Source organism: Bactrocera dorsalis, chromosome 5 (genome assembly GCF_023373825.1).
Source record: "Bactrocera dorsalis isolate Fly_Bdor chromosome 5, ASM2337382v1, whole genome shotgun sequence".
NCBI classification, from domain to species: Eukaryota; Metazoa; Arthropoda; class Insecta; order Diptera; family Tephritidae; genus Bactrocera; species Bactrocera dorsalis.
In genome coordinates this window covers 18,615,487-18,631,706 of record NC_064307.1, presented here as the reverse complement: position 1 = coordinate 18,631,706, position 16,220 = coordinate 18,615,487, and the positions used below count along the sequence as shown (strand labels likewise).

The 16,220-nt window shown below is 33.6% G+C and overlaps 6 protein-coding genes and 1 long non-coding RNA gene across 10 annotated transcripts; 3 read left to right on the top strand and 4 right to left on the bottom strand.

The window, feature by feature from the left end:
- On the bottom strand, positions 1–3,912 carry LOC105225146 (N-acetylgalactosaminyltransferase 6). 3 transcript variants are annotated; one of them, XM_049456945.1, is made up of 4 exons: positions 3,651–3,912; positions 2,019–2,619; positions 1,178–1,943; positions 1–1,066 (listed from the first exon to the last, which is right to left on the bottom strand). In XM_049456945.1, the coding sequence occupies exons 2-4, from the start codon at positions 2,495–2,497 to the stop codon at positions 404–406; spliced, it is 1,908 nt and encodes a 635-aa protein (XP_049312902.1). In that variant the 5' UTR covers positions 2,498–2,619; positions 3,651–3,912; the 3' UTR covers positions 1–403. The 3 variants fall into 3 exon arrangements, with proteins under 3 accessions (XP_049312902.1, XP_049312903.1, XP_011201790.2); XM_049456946.1 differs by having other exon boundaries at positions 3,665–3,889; XM_011203488.4 differs by lacking the exon at positions 3,651–3,912 and adding an exon at positions 2,704–2,843.
- A 174-nt stretch (positions 3,913–4,086) lies between these two features.
- Positions 4,087–5,715, top strand: LOC109579468 (uncharacterized). The gene is made up of 2 exons (XR_002183868.3): positions 4,087–5,349; positions 5,479–5,715. It is a non-coding gene; the product is annotated as an uncharacterized LOC109579468 (long non-coding RNA).
- Positions 5,664–6,625, bottom strand: LOC105225145 (uncharacterized). 2 transcript variants are annotated; one of them, XM_011203487.4, is made up of 3 exons: positions 6,487–6,625; positions 6,115–6,429; positions 5,664–6,054 (listed from the first exon to the last, which is right to left on the bottom strand). In XM_011203487.4, the coding sequence occupies exons 2-3, from the start codon at positions 6,355–6,357 to the stop codon at positions 5,731–5,733; spliced, it is 567 nt and encodes a 188-aa protein (XP_011201789.2). In that variant the 5' UTR covers positions 6,358–6,429; positions 6,487–6,625; the 3' UTR covers positions 5,664–5,730. The 2 variants fall into 2 exon arrangements, with proteins under 2 accessions (XP_011201789.2, XP_011201787.2); XM_011203485.4 differs by having other exon boundaries at positions 5,664–6,429.
- Positions 6,593–7,701, top strand: LOC105225143 (adrenodoxin-like protein 1, mitochondrial). The gene is made up of 4 exons (XM_011203483.4): positions 6,593–6,828; positions 6,884–6,935; positions 7,101–7,207; positions 7,263–7,701. Exons 1-4 carry the CDS (start codon positions 6,732–6,734, stop codon positions 7,505–7,507), a joined length of 501 nt encoding a protein of 166 aa, XP_011201785.2. The 5' UTR covers positions 6,593–6,731; the 3' UTR covers positions 7,508–7,701.
- Positions 7,702–7,709: 8 nt separating this feature from the next.
- On the bottom strand, positions 7,710–10,680 carry LOC105225144 (protein FAM76A). The gene is made up of 6 exons (XM_011203484.4): positions 10,432–10,680; positions 10,126–10,190; positions 9,939–10,052; positions 9,418–9,511; positions 8,730–9,182; positions 7,710–8,670 (listed from the first exon to the last, which is right to left on the bottom strand). The coding sequence occupies exons 1-6, from the start codon at positions 10,513–10,515 to the stop codon at positions 8,290–8,292; spliced, it is 1,191 nt and encodes a 396-aa protein (XP_011201786.1). The 5' UTR covers positions 10,516–10,680; the 3' UTR covers positions 7,710–8,289.
- Positions 10,681–11,143: 463 nt separating this feature from the next.
- Positions 11,144–15,662, top strand: LOC105225141 (kinesin-like protein KIF18A). The gene is made up of 6 exons (XM_011203482.4): positions 11,144–11,575; positions 11,639–12,347; positions 12,420–12,776; positions 14,154–14,967; positions 15,030–15,158; positions 15,218–15,662. The coding sequence occupies exons 1-6, from the start codon at positions 11,274–11,276 to the stop codon at positions 15,331–15,333; spliced, it is 2,427 nt and encodes an 808-aa protein (XP_011201784.2). The 5' UTR covers positions 11,144–11,273; the 3' UTR covers positions 15,334–15,662.
- LOC109579178 (ribosome-recycling factor, mitochondrial) lies at positions 12,877–13,863 on the bottom strand. The gene has a single exon (XM_011203481.4). It carries the CDS (start codon positions 13,758–13,760, stop codon positions 12,954–12,956), a length of 807 nt encoding a protein of 268 aa, XP_011201783.2. The 5' UTR covers positions 13,761–13,863; the 3' UTR covers positions 12,877–12,953.
- Positions 15,663–16,220: the final 558 nt, after the last annotated feature.

Here is a 16,220-nt window from a genome sequence, read left to right as displayed (position 1 = left end):
TTTTATTTTGTGCATAATTTTGATATGATTTCAAAAATGATTAAGCTTTTCTGAGCTAAATAATATTGTGCAAATATTAATTAATACTTTTTTTTTGTATTTTACAAAATCGAATTGGCAAGGGCAGCTTATTTTAAGAATTATAATTAAATAGAAATTATTAAATGGAAGTACATTAGAATATGTTTTTTAAATTATATCAACCATTTAACAGTACAATAAAAATTGTATAAAAGAGTGATAGGAACGCGGACTTCAAAACAGAAAAAAAAACACATGAACCGGTCTGTCCACTGTTAACTTAAACTATGACTGTTTTACAAACAAGATATTAGATATATTTCTAAATACGGTTTATATCTACTCTAGATCCAAAAATGGCAAGTTATGATTTTGATAGTGACTATGCATTATTCGGCGCTTGTACAAAAAACAAGTCTAACGCTGTGTTATTCACGTTACCGAAATTCCATTTCATATAGGGATCATCCGAATCGCAGCGGTTAATATAAATTGCGCGTTTACTTGGCGCTGCCTGCAAGCAACGTTCACTGCCCTTACCAGCAATAAGCCATTTTTCAGCGCGATCATAATACCAAAACTGATTTCCACCCATACCGTGACAGTCCCAAAGCCATACGGGTGCATTTGGCGGTTGCTGTTGCACATCTAAACAGTCGGTTTTGAAGCGTAAACGCAAATCTTTGTGCCAGCTTAAAGCCCAATTTTGATTTCTTTGCGGTTTCTTCAGATTCGGTGCACACGGATAGAGACCGATTTTTGAATGACGCGGTTTACCCATTGTATCTACACAAAGAGTTGGCTCAGCCACACTTTGTATAGCGCCAAAAGCGTAATCGGGCGGCTCAACCGGTGGATATTTTTTAGGCAAATCAAATGCCACATTCTCCATGAACCATTTGAAGGACTTGCATTTGAGTTTTTCACGTATCGCTTTCTGTTGGCTTAAATCACCCGGATCAATGTTTTCATATACACCTTGACCATGATCATATAAATATGTCTTGTATTCGTCCATCCACACCTCAGCGACACGTTTGTAGTTCTATAATTAAAAACAAAAGAGGAAATTCGTTTAAAAATTTCATAATGATAATAATTTGAGCTTAAATACTTCATTATATTTGAATTCACTTCGCAAAGTGTATACACTTACTCTGTGCAAGTAATCACTTTTTCGTGGACTGGGTTGTGAATTACGTGGACCTCTATATATGTGACCAACACGTGAACAGGGTGCATCCAAAAGTTCACCACCACACATCCAAATCTTGAAACTCAACTCGTATTGTTCACCACCCCAGATATCGAGGCCTTCATCATAACCGCCTAATTCCCAAAAGAATTCACTTGATATAGCAAACAGACCACCAGCCATAACAGGACTCCTAAATGGTTTTGTTCTATCCTCCAAATCTTCCGGTAACAATGGTAAACGTTTATAATAAAACTCCCAGTCGAAAGCGCCACGTGCACCTTCATCTTGAGCTCTATACTCAAAATTACTATGATCAATAACGTCGATGAAGGGACACACCGAGATTCTCTTGTTTTTTGCAATCGGCTCTAACAACGGTGGCAGCCAATTATAGTTTGCCTCAATGTGCGAATCCAAAAAGATAAGTACATCCGCAGTAGCGTGACGTGCACCCGCCATGCGCGCACCAATCAGTCCGGTACGTTCTTTCAAACGTACGATTTGTACCTTGGGAAAGTTTTCGGCCACATATTGTTCGAGTTGTTCGAATAAGTACTCGCGATCACTAAAATCATCCACTAGAATGATTTCCTTTAACAACTCTGGAGGCGAACGATTTATAAGACTATGCACAGAACGCATAAGTACACCCAAATGCTCGTTGTAGAATGGAATTATGATGCTCACTGAAGGTAATTTAGCAAGATATTTCTTATTTTTACATCTGCAAGGAAATAAAAAGAAAATATGTATTTATAATACTATAATTAACATTACATGAATGTCAAACAAAACTCACCCTTCATAACGAATATCAGGTAGTGAACGATTTACAGAGATGGAATCGGAAAGTAACGCATTGAAACCATTTTCTAAAGACATCTTCTGCTCCAAATCCTTTTGCGATTCATCGTTTAGGGCAGCTCTTACGCCGCCTTCACCGAGTCCAACTCGTTTCTGATCGCGTTCCATAGCCAAAATATCATGCCAATCTTTTTTGAGATTATTTGGCATCAACAATTGACGGTTTTCCCTACTCACATCATTATTCAATCGTGGCAGTTTTGGTGCTTCAACTTCGCTTTCTGCGGCATTGTCCACGTCCTCAGAATTTTTTTTATGCGCACGCAAATTTTCAGCACGGTTTGGCGTCAAAATGGGCAATTTATTTCTATAGGGGCTTGAAGATATCCAACTCGTGATCAGAAGGAACAAAATGAATGATAAAATCAATAATATAGCTGCTTTTAAAATCCATTTTACATTTCGACGACGCATTTTTGTGTTACTAAATATATAAATGCACACGTTGCAATTAATTTTCCTAATATTGCTTCAGTTTCAGCCTATTGCTGCGGTCCAGGCACCAACACGGTAAAGACACAACTATGCCACTTTATCTAAAAGCAAAATAAAAAAGGTGTTTCAAAAAGAATGACGGACTTGGTAGCATACACAATATTGGCAAATAAATATATACTTACATACAGTTCATTTGATAACACAGTTGGTTTTAAAAAATGGCAATGATTAAAAAAACTATAATAATAAGTACATGATATACATATATAAACCTACAGAAGAATATAGCGCAAGCAAGTTAGCAAAAGTTTTCACAGAAACCGTTGAACATTAAAGTTGTGATAAAACTTAACGACCAACAAAGCAAAAAGAAGAACAAATGCCAACTAAGCAAATGCCTAAGCACGCTCAGTTACCGAGGCAAATAAGATAAGGAACATCCGGAAGTAATTGAAAATTGCTGATACGTATGTGTTCTATACCTACTTGTTGAATATCAGCCCAGGTTTTTTATTACAAATTTTTAGTAAATCAAACCGAGAGGTTATTAAATTTAACAAAGAATTAGGTAATTTTTTACCTAAGAGAATTACATATAAAGCAGAGTACATAGATTTATATTTAGCACTAGTGAAAAATGAATAGGTAGAAAATATCTTCAAAATTAGGAGAAATTAAATAAAAAGGTTTGCAGCTGCTGAAAATTAAATGGAATTTTATTATCTACAATAATAAATTCGGTTTATCAATCTTATGCGCGCTTTTGAGTTATTACTATCCAAAACGTGATAAGACCAGCTTCTTTTGTGTTTATGTTTACAAGTATTTTGTTCAGCACCATTTAATACATATGAATACTTAGATACCATATATATGTGTGCGGCGATATATAACAGGTTTCCAAAATTCATCAGATGTCTTACTGTGTATTTAAAATGTAAATAGTTTAAAAAAAAAGATTCCAAAAATAATTATTTGAATGCACGCAATTAGCTACGCGTTAAATCGTATGTAATACCAAATTAACTACACTTTGTAATTTTATCGGATTGAACTGTCTTCAAAATCAAATATATTTAGGCAAATGTATAAAAATTTCAGTAAGTCTTGTGCTATGTTAAAAACTTACCCAGGAGATCTTACCGAATTTGGCATCCAGCTTCTTCCGGTAGGTTGGCTAAATTTTTGTTGATTTCCTTACGGAGAATAACTAACTTTAATAAAACAAATGCATTACATGCTTTTCTGGAATATATTTTTATTGCCAAACCGCTATTTCGGTTAAATATTGTTAATACGTATGCCACATTAAAAAATAAACAATTCCTGACAACCACTATGTAGCTACGTATTAGAAATAACAGCTGATATTAAAAGTAAAGCAAAGAACGTATATAATAGAGAAGACAGAGAACTTATATTATAGAGAAGGCAGATAAAATACGGTCTCTGTGCGATATTAACGATTTTTATTATATTAATATTTGACATTAAATATAAACGGTTCTTCAATAATACATACATACATATAATATTTTAGGTTTTTAATTCAAAAATCCCTTATTATGAACAATAGCTGTAGGTATATGGAATAGCATTTGTCTTGTTGTAGACATCTGGCGCCGCACTGTCTGCTTGTCTAGTTAAACAATTGCTGAGTCTGGCGCCGCGGCTGTCTGCTTGCGTCTGGCGCCGTATAGCCGTATGTTCTGGAAATTTCCAGACGCGATATTCTAGAAGGACACGTCGGCATCAGCGAGAAGTGCGTGGCTATATAAGCCGTGGCAGCGCCAACGTAATCAATCAGTGCTAAGAGTAAACTGCTATAGTGTAGACGAGTTGTGAAATAAAGAGTTGTCGAATTAATTAAACAGTGTTGATTTTATTTGTCAATCCAGAGATACGAACCTAACAAAGTGAACTAGCAAAGAGTAAATTCGTAACAATATAATATTTTAGGTTTTTAATTCAAAAATCAGTGTAAGCTAAAATATTTAACACGTTCTTTAAATACATATATCTTTCAATTTAATACAATTAAAAGGTTTTGAAAACACATATAAACAATTTGTATTTCGTTGAAGCAATTTAGATAAATCATATCATATTTTAATAAAAAGTACTAGTGTACAAAGCAATCCACACATCACACAAAGCAAGAGAATACGAACATATTGAACACAACGGGACAGTTACTTACGCCGCTATAAACAAACAACTTGCTTTGATGAGCTTATTATGAAATTCGATAGAAAAACACGAAGGCCATCGCTATAAACTTACTGCCGTCCCTAAATAAAAGCGGTGACGGCATCTTACAGTCAAAAATTCGTGATCTCCATGGATTTTATATGGTGATTTTGACAGCGCGCTTCGAAGCAATTTTTGTAAATTTTCTTAAAAATTTCTTGAAGCTCGATGTTTAATGTTTTTAAAAATGACAGGCATTTAAGAGAGAATGATGCGAATATTGGAAAACCATTCAAAAACTCGCCGAACTAATTTTCGCCGTCGGTCAAATTCAAAAGATCGTTATATAGTATAGGCGATAACAGTAAACGGAAGCGAGAACAAATTTGAGTAGCACTTCGAGACATTATCGACATAGATCAGAAGATCATTATAAACATTTGATTCGAAAGTTCTCATACACATTGAAAATCATGAACGTTGGCTGCGTTTATGTACACAATATGGCGAATGCCATAAATATCGACATAAGGATAATGACCAAGTGTTAAATGGGGATTTATATCAAAGATATCTGCCACAACCGTAAATCATAATTAGCCATTCCGGTTGCAGCAGATTTTATGAATTATGGTTTTGTAAGTTATCTATAGTTCAGTTAGTGAATACATAAGAAATGTTCCAATATTTGCAACAGAAATATAACTATTAGTTATTATATATGTACACAATATTAGTACTAATTAAGCATTTTTTTGTTTTGGCAGCTAACTTACTCTCGAGATTGAGTGAAAACTGAACAACATTCACGAACTCCCCAAACTAATTTTCGTCGTCAGTCAAATTCAGAAGATCGTTATACGGGTAACAATAGTAATAAGGAGCGAGAACAGAAAAGTCGGGTGCGAATAAGAATTTCCTTGTTTTAAAAGTTAAAACTAATTTATCCAAATAATATATTTGTACCTTTATTTATAAATATTTAAGATAATATGAAAATATAACATTGTTTTAATGCTCTACCTAGCACTACTCTCACGTTTTCTACGTTCTCGATCCTCCATTTTTCGTCGCTGAATGGCAAGCATTTTTTCACGCATGGCAATAAGTTCATCTCTTTGATTTGCTTTCACATTTACCCTTTCCGTTGGACTAGTACATGATATAGGCTCTACTTTGAAACTGTTGATTTCCTCCGTAGAATTTTTCGAAGGTGTTGCTTGTGTAACGTTTTCTCTTAAACTTACACGACGCTTTCGTACATTCACAGATTGCTTATTTTCCTGTGTCTTCGAAACAATAATATTTTCAGCTTGCTTGTCAACTTGTGGCTGTTCCACATCCTTAACGAAATGTTCACTGTTCAACGAATTGGAAGAATCTGTTGAATTTTCTAAACTTACATTCGCGGATGTTCCAAAAACTTTACATTGATCATTTTTGAAATACTTTTCAAATAAAGCCATAAGCTCTCCATGACGACGGTCCTGATTTCGCTCCTGAATGTCATTAATTTCCAACAGAGTATTTCGAATAGTACTTGTTATAGCTGCAATACCATCTTTACAATGGAGACATTGTTTTTTAGCACATTCCAAAGAATTTATAACTTTTAATATATCACTGTCAATTTTGTCCATTGTCATTTGCTGCTGTCCACCATAAACGAGTACGAATAGGTTTTGAATTTACTTAAAAAGAACTGGCATATAAATGAGCTGCAATCATAAATCATATAGTTTTCCGGAATATTTTAACTATTAAGCAATCCATACATTTTATGGTAATATTTACTCCCTTAAATATAAAATAATTAATGTCCGTCCAGAAATTATACTCAACTTGTTTGTAATTATGGCAATTGTTTACGAAAAACAATATAAAAGCAAACTGCAAAACTTATTTGACAAATATGTATAGCGGCTTCGAATTTTCGATGTTACTGTTCGGCCTTTCGTAATTCGTAGATGGCGCAAAAACAAATATCAGCTGTTTTATAATAACCTCAAAAACAATTAACATGATCCGTTTATTGTTGCGGCAATTTAGGAATATTTCACATAATAATCCACCCATTCAACTGTTGCCGTCATCGAGGTGGATGCATACAACCAATAGTAAGGACTGAATTTCTTATTATATTAAAATGGTACATAATTTTCATTGTTCTAGCACTACTCCATGGTGAATATGAATGGCAAGATCCCAAATCAGACGACGAAATGTACGCAAAAGTTTACCGAAAACACCTATTTCTCAGTGCGATTTCATCTATTTTCGCTATCAAACTTTATTAATGCTTAAAACTACAAAGTATTCGCTTGAACTCACACTGAGAACTTAAGACAATCACTTTGTACAATGAGCTAAAAATTTGTAATAATTTCAGTGTTCGTGTTACGTACATCGACAAAGATGGTAAACGCACTGAAGTCAAAGGAAAAGTTGGTGATAATGTTCTCTACTTAGCACATCGTTATGGAATCGAAATGGAAGGTTTCTGACTACTAAATAAAAATAGTTTTATTGTATTACAATTATTAATTTACAGGCGCTTGTGAAGCATCACTGGCCTGCACAACTTGTCATGTGTACGTAATTGGAAATCATTTCGATCAGTTGCCGGAAGCGGACGAAAAAGAAGACGACTTGTTGGATATGGCTCCCTTCTTACGAGAAAATTCACGTCTAGGTTGTCAAATAGTATTAACAAAGGAATTGGATGGTTTACAATTGCAGTTGCCCAGCGCAACACGAAATTTCTATGTGGATGGCCACAAACCCAAACCACATTGATCAACTGAACAATTGAGGCATACTGTTCAAAATGATGCTATTTTCCATGTGATTACCTGATAGATATAGAGCATTCATGCGCTGAATATCTAATATTTAGTTCTTACTTTCACCTAGCATGTGTAAGACAAATAATCGCAGTTATTCACCTATGACTATGATTAAAAAAAATAAAATATGTAAATAACTATGAACAGCAGTGTGCTTTTTTTTGTTTTTTTATTCAAATTAAAGATTTTCCACTTCACTTAAATAAGCTATATTCTTAGTGCCGTTGCAGAAGTCATAACATAATAATTAAAAACTTGAATTTTAAAAATTTTAATTAAATAAAATGTTAAATAGCCAAAATATCATTCGCTATGCACATTCAACTAAAGCTTATAATAAAGCCTTAATTTACATCATTCTTACTCAAACTACAAAGTGACAATTGATTTAGTGTGCATTAAGCAACTTAAAATAATACAAAGTCTTACATAAACATTTGTTATGTGTGGAAATTAAAAAAATAGACATCCATTCTTAATGTACACACTCTTATAATTGATACTAAGTTTTCTTACATTTTTTATTTTTAATGAAAAACGGTACAACAGCTCATTTTATAATTATGTAAATAATGCTTGAAAACATAATTTAACATCATAATGGTTCACAAAGTAAACATTTAGTATAAAATTTATACATCTTGATTAAGTGGAATATTGATGTGAAAGCGTTGCATACACTCGTAAAATTTTGTTATACAATTTAACTAACACATTCTACTGTGACAATCATCAATTTGTTACCGGGCTATTAGAACCAGAACCCACACTCCTCTTTTCTTCGGTTTCTTGTTCTTCGTCACTTTTAAGTTCGTCTTTATCTATCTTTTCCTCTTTTACTTCCTTTTCACGCGATTGCTCCTCCTCAACAATCTCCTCTTTGGGTGAAAGATTTTCCCGTTTTTCACGTTCACTTTGACGCTCCTTAGCGTTTGCACCGCCACTTGTTCCATTCTTTTTTGAGCTCTTCTTAACCGCAGCTAATTCTTTTAAGAGACTACTAACTTTACGATTAAGATTCTCTACTTTCATATCATGTAACCTATCAACTTCCTTTAACTTGTTGCGCATTTCGATTTCCTTTTCGAAATTCTTGCCTTTCAGCTCTGTCAACTGAAATAAATATACAACAATAACTATATTTCTATGAGTAACCACTTTCAAATGCTTACTAATTTATCTTTTTCCAATAATTCTTTATCCTTTTGTTGTAGACGTTTTTCCAAACTGGCGATACGTTCTTTTAAATTTGTCATCGCCACGACATGATCCGCTGAATTGGGATCAATTGTTATAACTGCTGGTGCTGCAATAGAACTTAATCCCATTCCAGAGCCGTTACCACTGCCACTGCCACCACTTCCCCCAGATCCTGTACGACTTATTTTTTCAGGCATATCACTGCTTGAAGATGTAATAGCATTACTACTTCCACTCCCACCAACGGCGCCAGTACTTTTGATATCAGCTGAAGGTCGAGACGATTTTTTGCCTGATGTTGAACTCTCGCGATGAGATTTTTCATGTTGTCGTTTTTTAGCCGATATTCGTCCTTCTTGTTGAGCCTTAAGTAGAGCGCGCTTAAATGAACTGGTACATAGCCAACAAAGCAATTTACCATTCACCTACGGATAATAAAAAAAGTTGGTCTAATTAGATATTATCAATCATTTTATATGAAAAAATAGAGTGTAAATGTATTTGAGTCTATGAACGCATACATTTCGGGAATTTCTTATACGCAACGTTCCTGAACATATTATTTCTTAAATTCATGAAATCGAATTTTTTGATAATCCAATATACAATTAGATTTCACCGCGGAATTTCGCGTATATGAGGTGTTATTCCTTTTCTAACCTTTTTGTTCTCGTCACGTTTATCGAAAGCACATCGCTGCTTGCATTCATCACATTGTATCGGTGGGCCATATTTCGCTTCGTAGGTTGCACATCTATCAATCATTGCATTTACGGGCAAGGTACAGGAGTATTTATGGATATATGTTGCAGGAGAAAAAAAGAAGAAGAAATGTTTGCGTTCATAAACGTTGCATTTGTAAAGGGTTTGTTTTTAATAATCTACATTAGAGACTACAATCTTTGGTTTAACAAAGAATTAAGAGCTTAACAATTTCTATATAAAAATACGAAAGCACAATATAAAAAATGTGTGGGATACAATGCTTTAATCAAAGTAGTTTTTATTATTCAACTTGATAATCTACTACGTTAAAATTAACATACAATTTACTCTTTATATACTATTTTCCAAACCCGTATCATATTTTTTTATTGTGCATCCATTTGAAATTATGAATCCGTTTTATATACCAAACTAGATACTACATATGTATAAATATAAGTCTCATGTATACCGACCTTATACATTTTGAGTTTCCGAACGCCGCTACAATCTTGCAACATTCACAGGCATTAGGTTTGCCATACTTGTTAAGACAATGCTCACATTTTTTACAGGCTGTCTGATTCTTGCTGGAAGTGAAAACATTTCTCATGTTTGTTTGTAAGAATTGTATGTGTATATTGGGTTTATTGTAGTACTTACCTTGTTGGTTGAAATTCAGTGCGACAATAAGTACATTTAACAACGGAGCTATTTCCTCGGCAATTCTGAAAAACAAAGTTATTTGTCAAATATTTAAAATTGGAAAACCTTTCACTCAACAAAAAGCACTGTTGCTACTTTCACTATGCTATTTGCAAATGCGCATTTGCTTTAGCAATAATATATAGATTCGGTAAATTGGCGTCACAGTTCGACAAAATGTTTGACTACGTCATTCTATACACATTATTTTCAAAGAGTTTCAATTTCTTATTGTGTGCCACCATAAATAAATTTGATCTTCACCTTGCATAGCTGTTGACCTGCAGACAATTCCTCAAATGGATGTCTTGAGAAACATTTTGAGCAAGCAAATAACACAGAACTCATAATTTAGCACTATTTAAAATTTTGCAGCTGAAATAGCTTATTTATAATAATTTATTTGCCGGCTTAGATTTCAACAAGTTTACTAAAATAATTATACTTTTGCAAAAGGACGCAAATCGCCAAATTTCTGTCAATGCGATTCATGGAAAATGAAAATGGCGTACAGTTTCGATGAAACGACATAGCACGCAGAGTTGCATAAAACAATTTTTTCTTTTTAATTTCTGTTACGAATTTTTAATAATTTTTACATTTATTATAATATCTATTGTTTCCAGTTAACAATAATATTCCAAAATTGCAATTTTGCAATTTAATTATTTAAGGATATTTCTCAAAGCATTTCCCCTATAATAAAATAAGATACTAAAAATCTGTTATATGAAAATAAAATTACTATTGTCACACGCGTTGATCTTCTTTTTTCTTTTTTATGTTGGAGATCATAAGGATCATATTTTTTATTACAAAATTTCATAAATAATTAATAATGTATAATTCAATTATAATCGAAAGTGAGCCACTTAAGGAAACTTCGAATTTCAAAGTCTCAATTTCTATGTAAAAATTTATAAATATGGCCACATTATTGTGAATTGGTAAGCAATGCTACCAACCTAAAAATGATTTCAAACAGTTGAATATTCAAACTGGCAGCAAAAACAATTTTATCCATCATAAACAAGACGCTGTACGAAAATTTAGTTTTAGCTTGATTTAAAAAATATTTACAAAGCCTAGATTACAAAAAATACGAAATGTCTACAGAACAAACAAACATTAAAGTTGTGGTAAGAGTGCGGCCCTACAATCGAAGGGAGTTGGAACAAAACCAGCGCCAAATTGTCAAGGTATTGGACAACAACACTCTGCTCTTTGATCCCGATGAAGAGGATGATGAGTTCTTTTTTCAAGGGACAAAACAGAACTATCGAGATATTACAAAACGTGTCAATAAAAAAATCAGTATGGATTTTGACAGAGTATATGATCCAGAAGCAACAAATCAGCAAATTTTTGAAGAATGCACATCACCTTTAGTTGCTTCAGTGTTGAACGGGTAAGCTGTGACAACTGTACATTATCCTTATGAAACATGTATTAATATTAAATGCATTATTAGATACAACTGTTCCGTGTTTGTCTACGGTGCCACTGGAGCAGGGAAGACATTTACTATGCTTGGCAGTGAAACATGTCCTGGTCTAACTTTTCTTACTATGCGTGAACTATTTGAAAAAATACAAGTCCAAAGCACTACTCATAAATTTGATGTAGGCGTAAGCTATTTAGAAGTCTATAATGAATTAGTAATGAACCTTTTGACAAAAACTGGACCATTAAAGCTGCGAGAGGACTCGAATGGTGTAGTTGTTAGTGGGCTCGTTTTAAAGCCAATTTATAGTGCCGATGAACTTTTACAACTACTGGCACAAGGAAACTCAAATCGCACACAGCACCCAACTGATGCCAATGCAGAGAGTTCACGTTCTCATGCTATTTTCCAAGTTCATATTCGAATGACAGATCGCAAAACCGGTACAAAACGCACAGTGAAATTATCTATGATTGATTTGGCTGGCAGTGAACGAGCTGCCAGCACAAAAGGAATAGGAGTCCGTTTTAAGGAAGGTGCTAGCATAAATAAAAGTTTACTAGCATTAGGAAATTGCATCAACAAATTGGCAGATGGAATGAAACATATTCCTTACCGGGATTCAAACTTAACACGTATACTGAAGGACTCCCTTGGAGGTAATTGTCAAACCTTAATGGTAGCTAATGTTTCAATGAGTTCGTTGACGTACGAGGACACCTACAACACTTTAAAAGTACGTAAATTTTTTTAAATATAATATTTTTTATTGATTTATTAATGATGAAATGTTTTTAACATATTTTAGTATGCGAGCCGAGCGAAGAAGATTCGAACAACACTTAAGCAAAATGTGCTCAAATCCAACATGCCTAAAGATTTCTATATAAAAAAAGTTACAGAACTTATGGCTGAAAACGAACGTCTTAAAGCTAAAGTGACTCAGCTTGAAAAATCTTCGGAAGTCACACGATCTTATAATGAAAGCGAATTGAAAGCCTGGTACAGCAAGATCGATGAAGTGTATTCAAATTTTATTAAAACACAAGAATATGTTATTGTCAATCAAAGCAAAATCAAGAGTATGAACTTTCGTGAGAAACTGAAGAAGGAAAATATAGCTTACAATACGCTACTTGAGCGGAATTCCATTAAATCAGAGGAGGTAAGTGCATTTATGAAATAATATGTTTATATTCGATACGAAAACATTAGTGAATCGAATTTATATTTATAATTTTATATTGAAACAGAGAAAACAACGATTTTATGTGGCAACTTTAGTTATTTTTTATTACCGAAACAATTCAGTCTTAACGCTCTAAACTTCATAATTTACCTACTATGATTCGCCAATTAGCTCTTTTTGTTTCGTTGCAAGTAATTTATCAGCTTCTGCTATGTACTTGTCTGCTATAGCGGTTACTTGTGTTTGAATAGCGAAAATATCATCTTTCGATATATCACTTTGTTTCTTTAATTTTTTAATAGTATTATTTTGTATGTCTCGAATTAAATCACGATACTTGATGAAAAGAGTTTTTGCATTTTTCGATAGGTTTTCACGATGTTCCTTTGTGACTTTCGGTATAGGAATAAATATAGTAGTTCCATCCTGTTGTGGATTAAGATTCATGCCACTATTTGCAATTGCTTTTAGAACATCAGGTATAGTTTGAGGGAAAGCAATCATATTAACAACAATAGTTTTAGGATTTTTTCTTGAAATTTGTGCAAGTTCTTGTAACTCATGTTCAGCACCGTCGATATGCACACGCAGACTTTCTATAGCGCCTGATGTTGAACGCAGTGACAAATGTTTTACAAAATCGTCTCGCATCTGTTGCACCGCTTTCTGCATATGATCATTTACGCCATCAAAATTTATTACTTCGCGAAGCTGTGCTTCATTGATTTCAACTTTCCCCGCCTTTTTACCTTTCTCCTTTTTCTTATCTTTGCTCTTTGCATAACCTCGTATCTGTAAGGTATTTATAAATGTTGACTGTGCTTGTGGTAACCTAGCCAAGGGCAAGGTTTTAAGAACATTGCTTGTGCCTGGGAAAATTTGAGAAAATTTTAAATTTCCTAAATGCAAATCACGCGTTGAAAAATTCCGTAAAATCGAGAAAGCTCTTCTTGTGTACATCTTTAAAGTAATGCGTTTAATTTTATAGATACAAATATTTCGCACCGATACTTCTATTGCTTTATCAAGCGATTATGAATTTTGGCATTTCAACAGATGGGCTGATCAGCTGTTAGCAACGTTTTGGCAATTCTCTCTATTTTATATCTTATTATGTTTTAAAGGTATATATGTATGTACATATTTACATATGGATATCTAATGAAAAATAATTGTCTTTAAATAAACAATAACTTTTTTGCGTATGTATGTATGTATTTTTACGTACTGATGATAAAAATTCTTTTTTTTTAAAGTAGTTAATTATGTACATATATACTAAAATCATTTCTTTTACATATTTTTAAATGATAACAATAATTATTTTTTCATTATCTTGTATTATTCCTAAAGATGCTTACAGCTTCTACCTCTGGTTACAATAAAGAAATCGCCCGGCTTGAAGAGGAATATACGCGCTGGCGCCGAAAGTTACATGATGCAAATAAGGATCTAGAGAAACTGAAGAAGGAAATACAAGAATCTAAATATGTTGAAATTTTGAAAAAATATGAAAAAGGAAAAGACTTGGAAGTGCGCCATTCAAAACAAAATATTACGATCAACCACATATCCGGCATAAATGCTGAATTTTTGCGGGATTCAGATAAACTGCGCAAAGCCTTTGGTATGGCATGCGAATTACTACATAAGTCGTATGATGATCTCAGTACAAATATGCAAGATAAATACGAACAGTTACAACATTTTATAAAAACACATGCATATTTTGGTCAAGAGGATTATAAAAAGGACAGCGATGAAGATTTGGAAGTTCCAACACTAAAGATAAGAAAAGGAAAACGGTTACATAAAATTGCTAACGCCGATGAGCCCACATCCACAAGCACTGTAAAAAGACCTTGTTTGCAACGAACAGAGTTGACGAATGACTTTGACTTAGATATTATGGAGGACACGGATTCTGATGACTGCATTAGTAATTTCAAAAAACCTACAATCAAACATACGATTATGGATGAAACACATGTGTTGTCGTGTGTCACAGATGATGAGTACAGTACGAGTACGGATGTGAGTGCGAAAAAGTCAGTAACAGAGAGCAAGGAAACGAACAGCTTAATGCGAAAAAAGAATTTTGTCAGTAATATACTATCGGAGCAAATAGCTAAAGTGCCAACGAACAACAAGGATCGAATGAAGAATGGTGGTTATTTATTGCAATAAACTTAATTTTAAATAAGTTGACTTAACAATTTTTTATTGCAGTATTGTTGAAATCAAAGGCATTTAATCATCATGGGCTTTTAAAGACTGTAGCGGCTGGCGTACAAAAGGAAAATAAAAAATTCAGTCCGGGTCGCGTACGTAAAAGTCCGCGTAGTGTTATGGTTAAATGTAAGTATTAAAATTATATACTGTAGTGGAATCTTAACTACATTTTATAATTTTTCTAGCACTTGCGACAACAGCGAATATTGTGAAACGACAAGCAGTGCGCACAGTAAATGCTAATAGCAATGATCCTATCGTTCGAATAAACCGCGCCGCCTCTTTTAGAGTTAAGAAATAGTTTAATTTACACTTGACTTTCAGTCCAAATCTATGTATTATAGTTTACATCCTCTATATTGCAAGTAATCATATATACACATACTTACATACATATAGACATATATCATTCAGATACATTGTATTTATATCAATATATTTAAATCTAAGATTTTTAACTGTAATGTTGGAACAACTACATCAACACAAAACAAGCTGTTGTTAGTGTGAAATATTTCCCACTAAAAACACAAGTCGAAGATAAAATTGTATTTGTGAAAATACGTCATTTACATGTACATATATTTCTGTGCTATACTCCAGTTGCAAATAAATTTAGCTTTAATTATACATGTATATTGATATATCCATCTCGTGTGTGATACTCGTGTTAATTATATTTATTGCTATATTCATCTCGTCTGTGGTATTCGTGCATATTATAAGGTAGCCGAAAATTCGTACCCAACGCAGTGGTCGACAACACCGACACAGTATTAACAAATAAATATAAAAGCATACCAAGATTAAGGGCCAACAACAGTGAAACTGGTAGAGACGTCGCAATAGTGCCAACACCGAAATGGTTCATATCAGAATGCAACGTATGCGGTGCAACGGCATACGGGTTAAAGTAACCGAATTCATTTATAGGCGATTTTGCTTCAGCTAATTGATGTTTATAATTAACTGATATACGGTCCCAAGTATCTTCACTCCGACGGATTTGTGGACTATTTATATTGTGCTGTTCAATAAGCTCGTTTTCAACTCCTTGATTGCTGTTTGAAGGATTAACCGCCATGAGTTTATATCGGCCACCATTATCATTCCCAATAGTTGCTTTAAGCGAATACGGCAAAATGGAGGCTTCAGCTGGCGACACATTTTCAACACCAACAACTTGAG

Coding starts and splice junctions, on each gene's coding strand:
- LOC109579178 (XM_011203481.4), bottom strand. CDS start 13,760: ATGTACACAAGAAGAGCTTTCTCGATTTTACGGAATTTTTCAACGCGT.
- LOC105225145 (XM_011203485.4), bottom strand. CDS start 6,357: ATGACAATGGACAAAATTGACAGTGATATATTAAAAGTTATAAATTCT.
- LOC105225146 (XM_049456945.1), bottom strand. CDS start 2,497: ATGCGTCGTCGAAATGTAAAATGGATTTTAAAAGCAGCTATATTATTG. Junction 1,944..2,018: donor CCTGATATTCGTTATGAAGG/GTGAGTTTTGTT, acceptor ATTTCCTTGCAG/ATGTAAAAATAAGAAATATC. Junction 1,067..1,177: donor AAAGTGATTACTTGCACAGA/GTAAGTGTATAC, acceptor TTTTAATTATAG/AACTACAAACGTGTCGCTGA.
- LOC105225143 (XM_011203483.4), top strand. CDS start 6,732: ATGATCCGTTTATTGTTGCGGCAATTTAGGAATATTTCACATAATAAT. Junction 6,829..6,883: donor GTGGATGCATACAACCAATA/GTAAGGACTGAA, acceptor TCATTGTTCTAG/CACTACTCCATGGTGAATAT. Junction 6,936..7,100: donor CCCAAATCAGACGACGAAAT/GTACGCAAAAGT, acceptor TAATAATTTCAG/TGTTCGTGTTACGTACATCG.
- LOC105225141 (XM_011203482.4), top strand. CDS start 11,274: ATGTCTACAGAACAAACAAACATTAAAGTTGTGGTAAGAGTGCGGCCC. Junction 14,968..15,029: donor CAAGGATCGAATGAAGAATG/GTGGTTATTTAT, acceptor TTTTTATTGCAG/TATTGTTGAAATCAAAGGCA. Junction 15,159..15,217: donor GCGTAGTGTTATGGTTAAAT/GTAAGTATTAAA, acceptor TAATTTTTCTAG/CACTTGCGACAACAGCGAAT.
- LOC105225144 (XM_011203484.4), bottom strand. CDS start 10,515: ATGAGTTCTGTGTTATTTGCTTGCTCAAAATGTTTCTCAAGACATCCA. Junction 10,053..10,125: donor ACTGAATTTCAACCAACAAG/GTAAGTACTACA, acceptor TTTCACTTCCAG/CAAGAATCAGACAGCCTGTA. Junction 8,671..8,729: donor TATTGGAAAAAGATAAATTA/GTAAGCATTTGA, acceptor TATTTATTTCAG/TTGACAGAGCTGAAAGGCAA.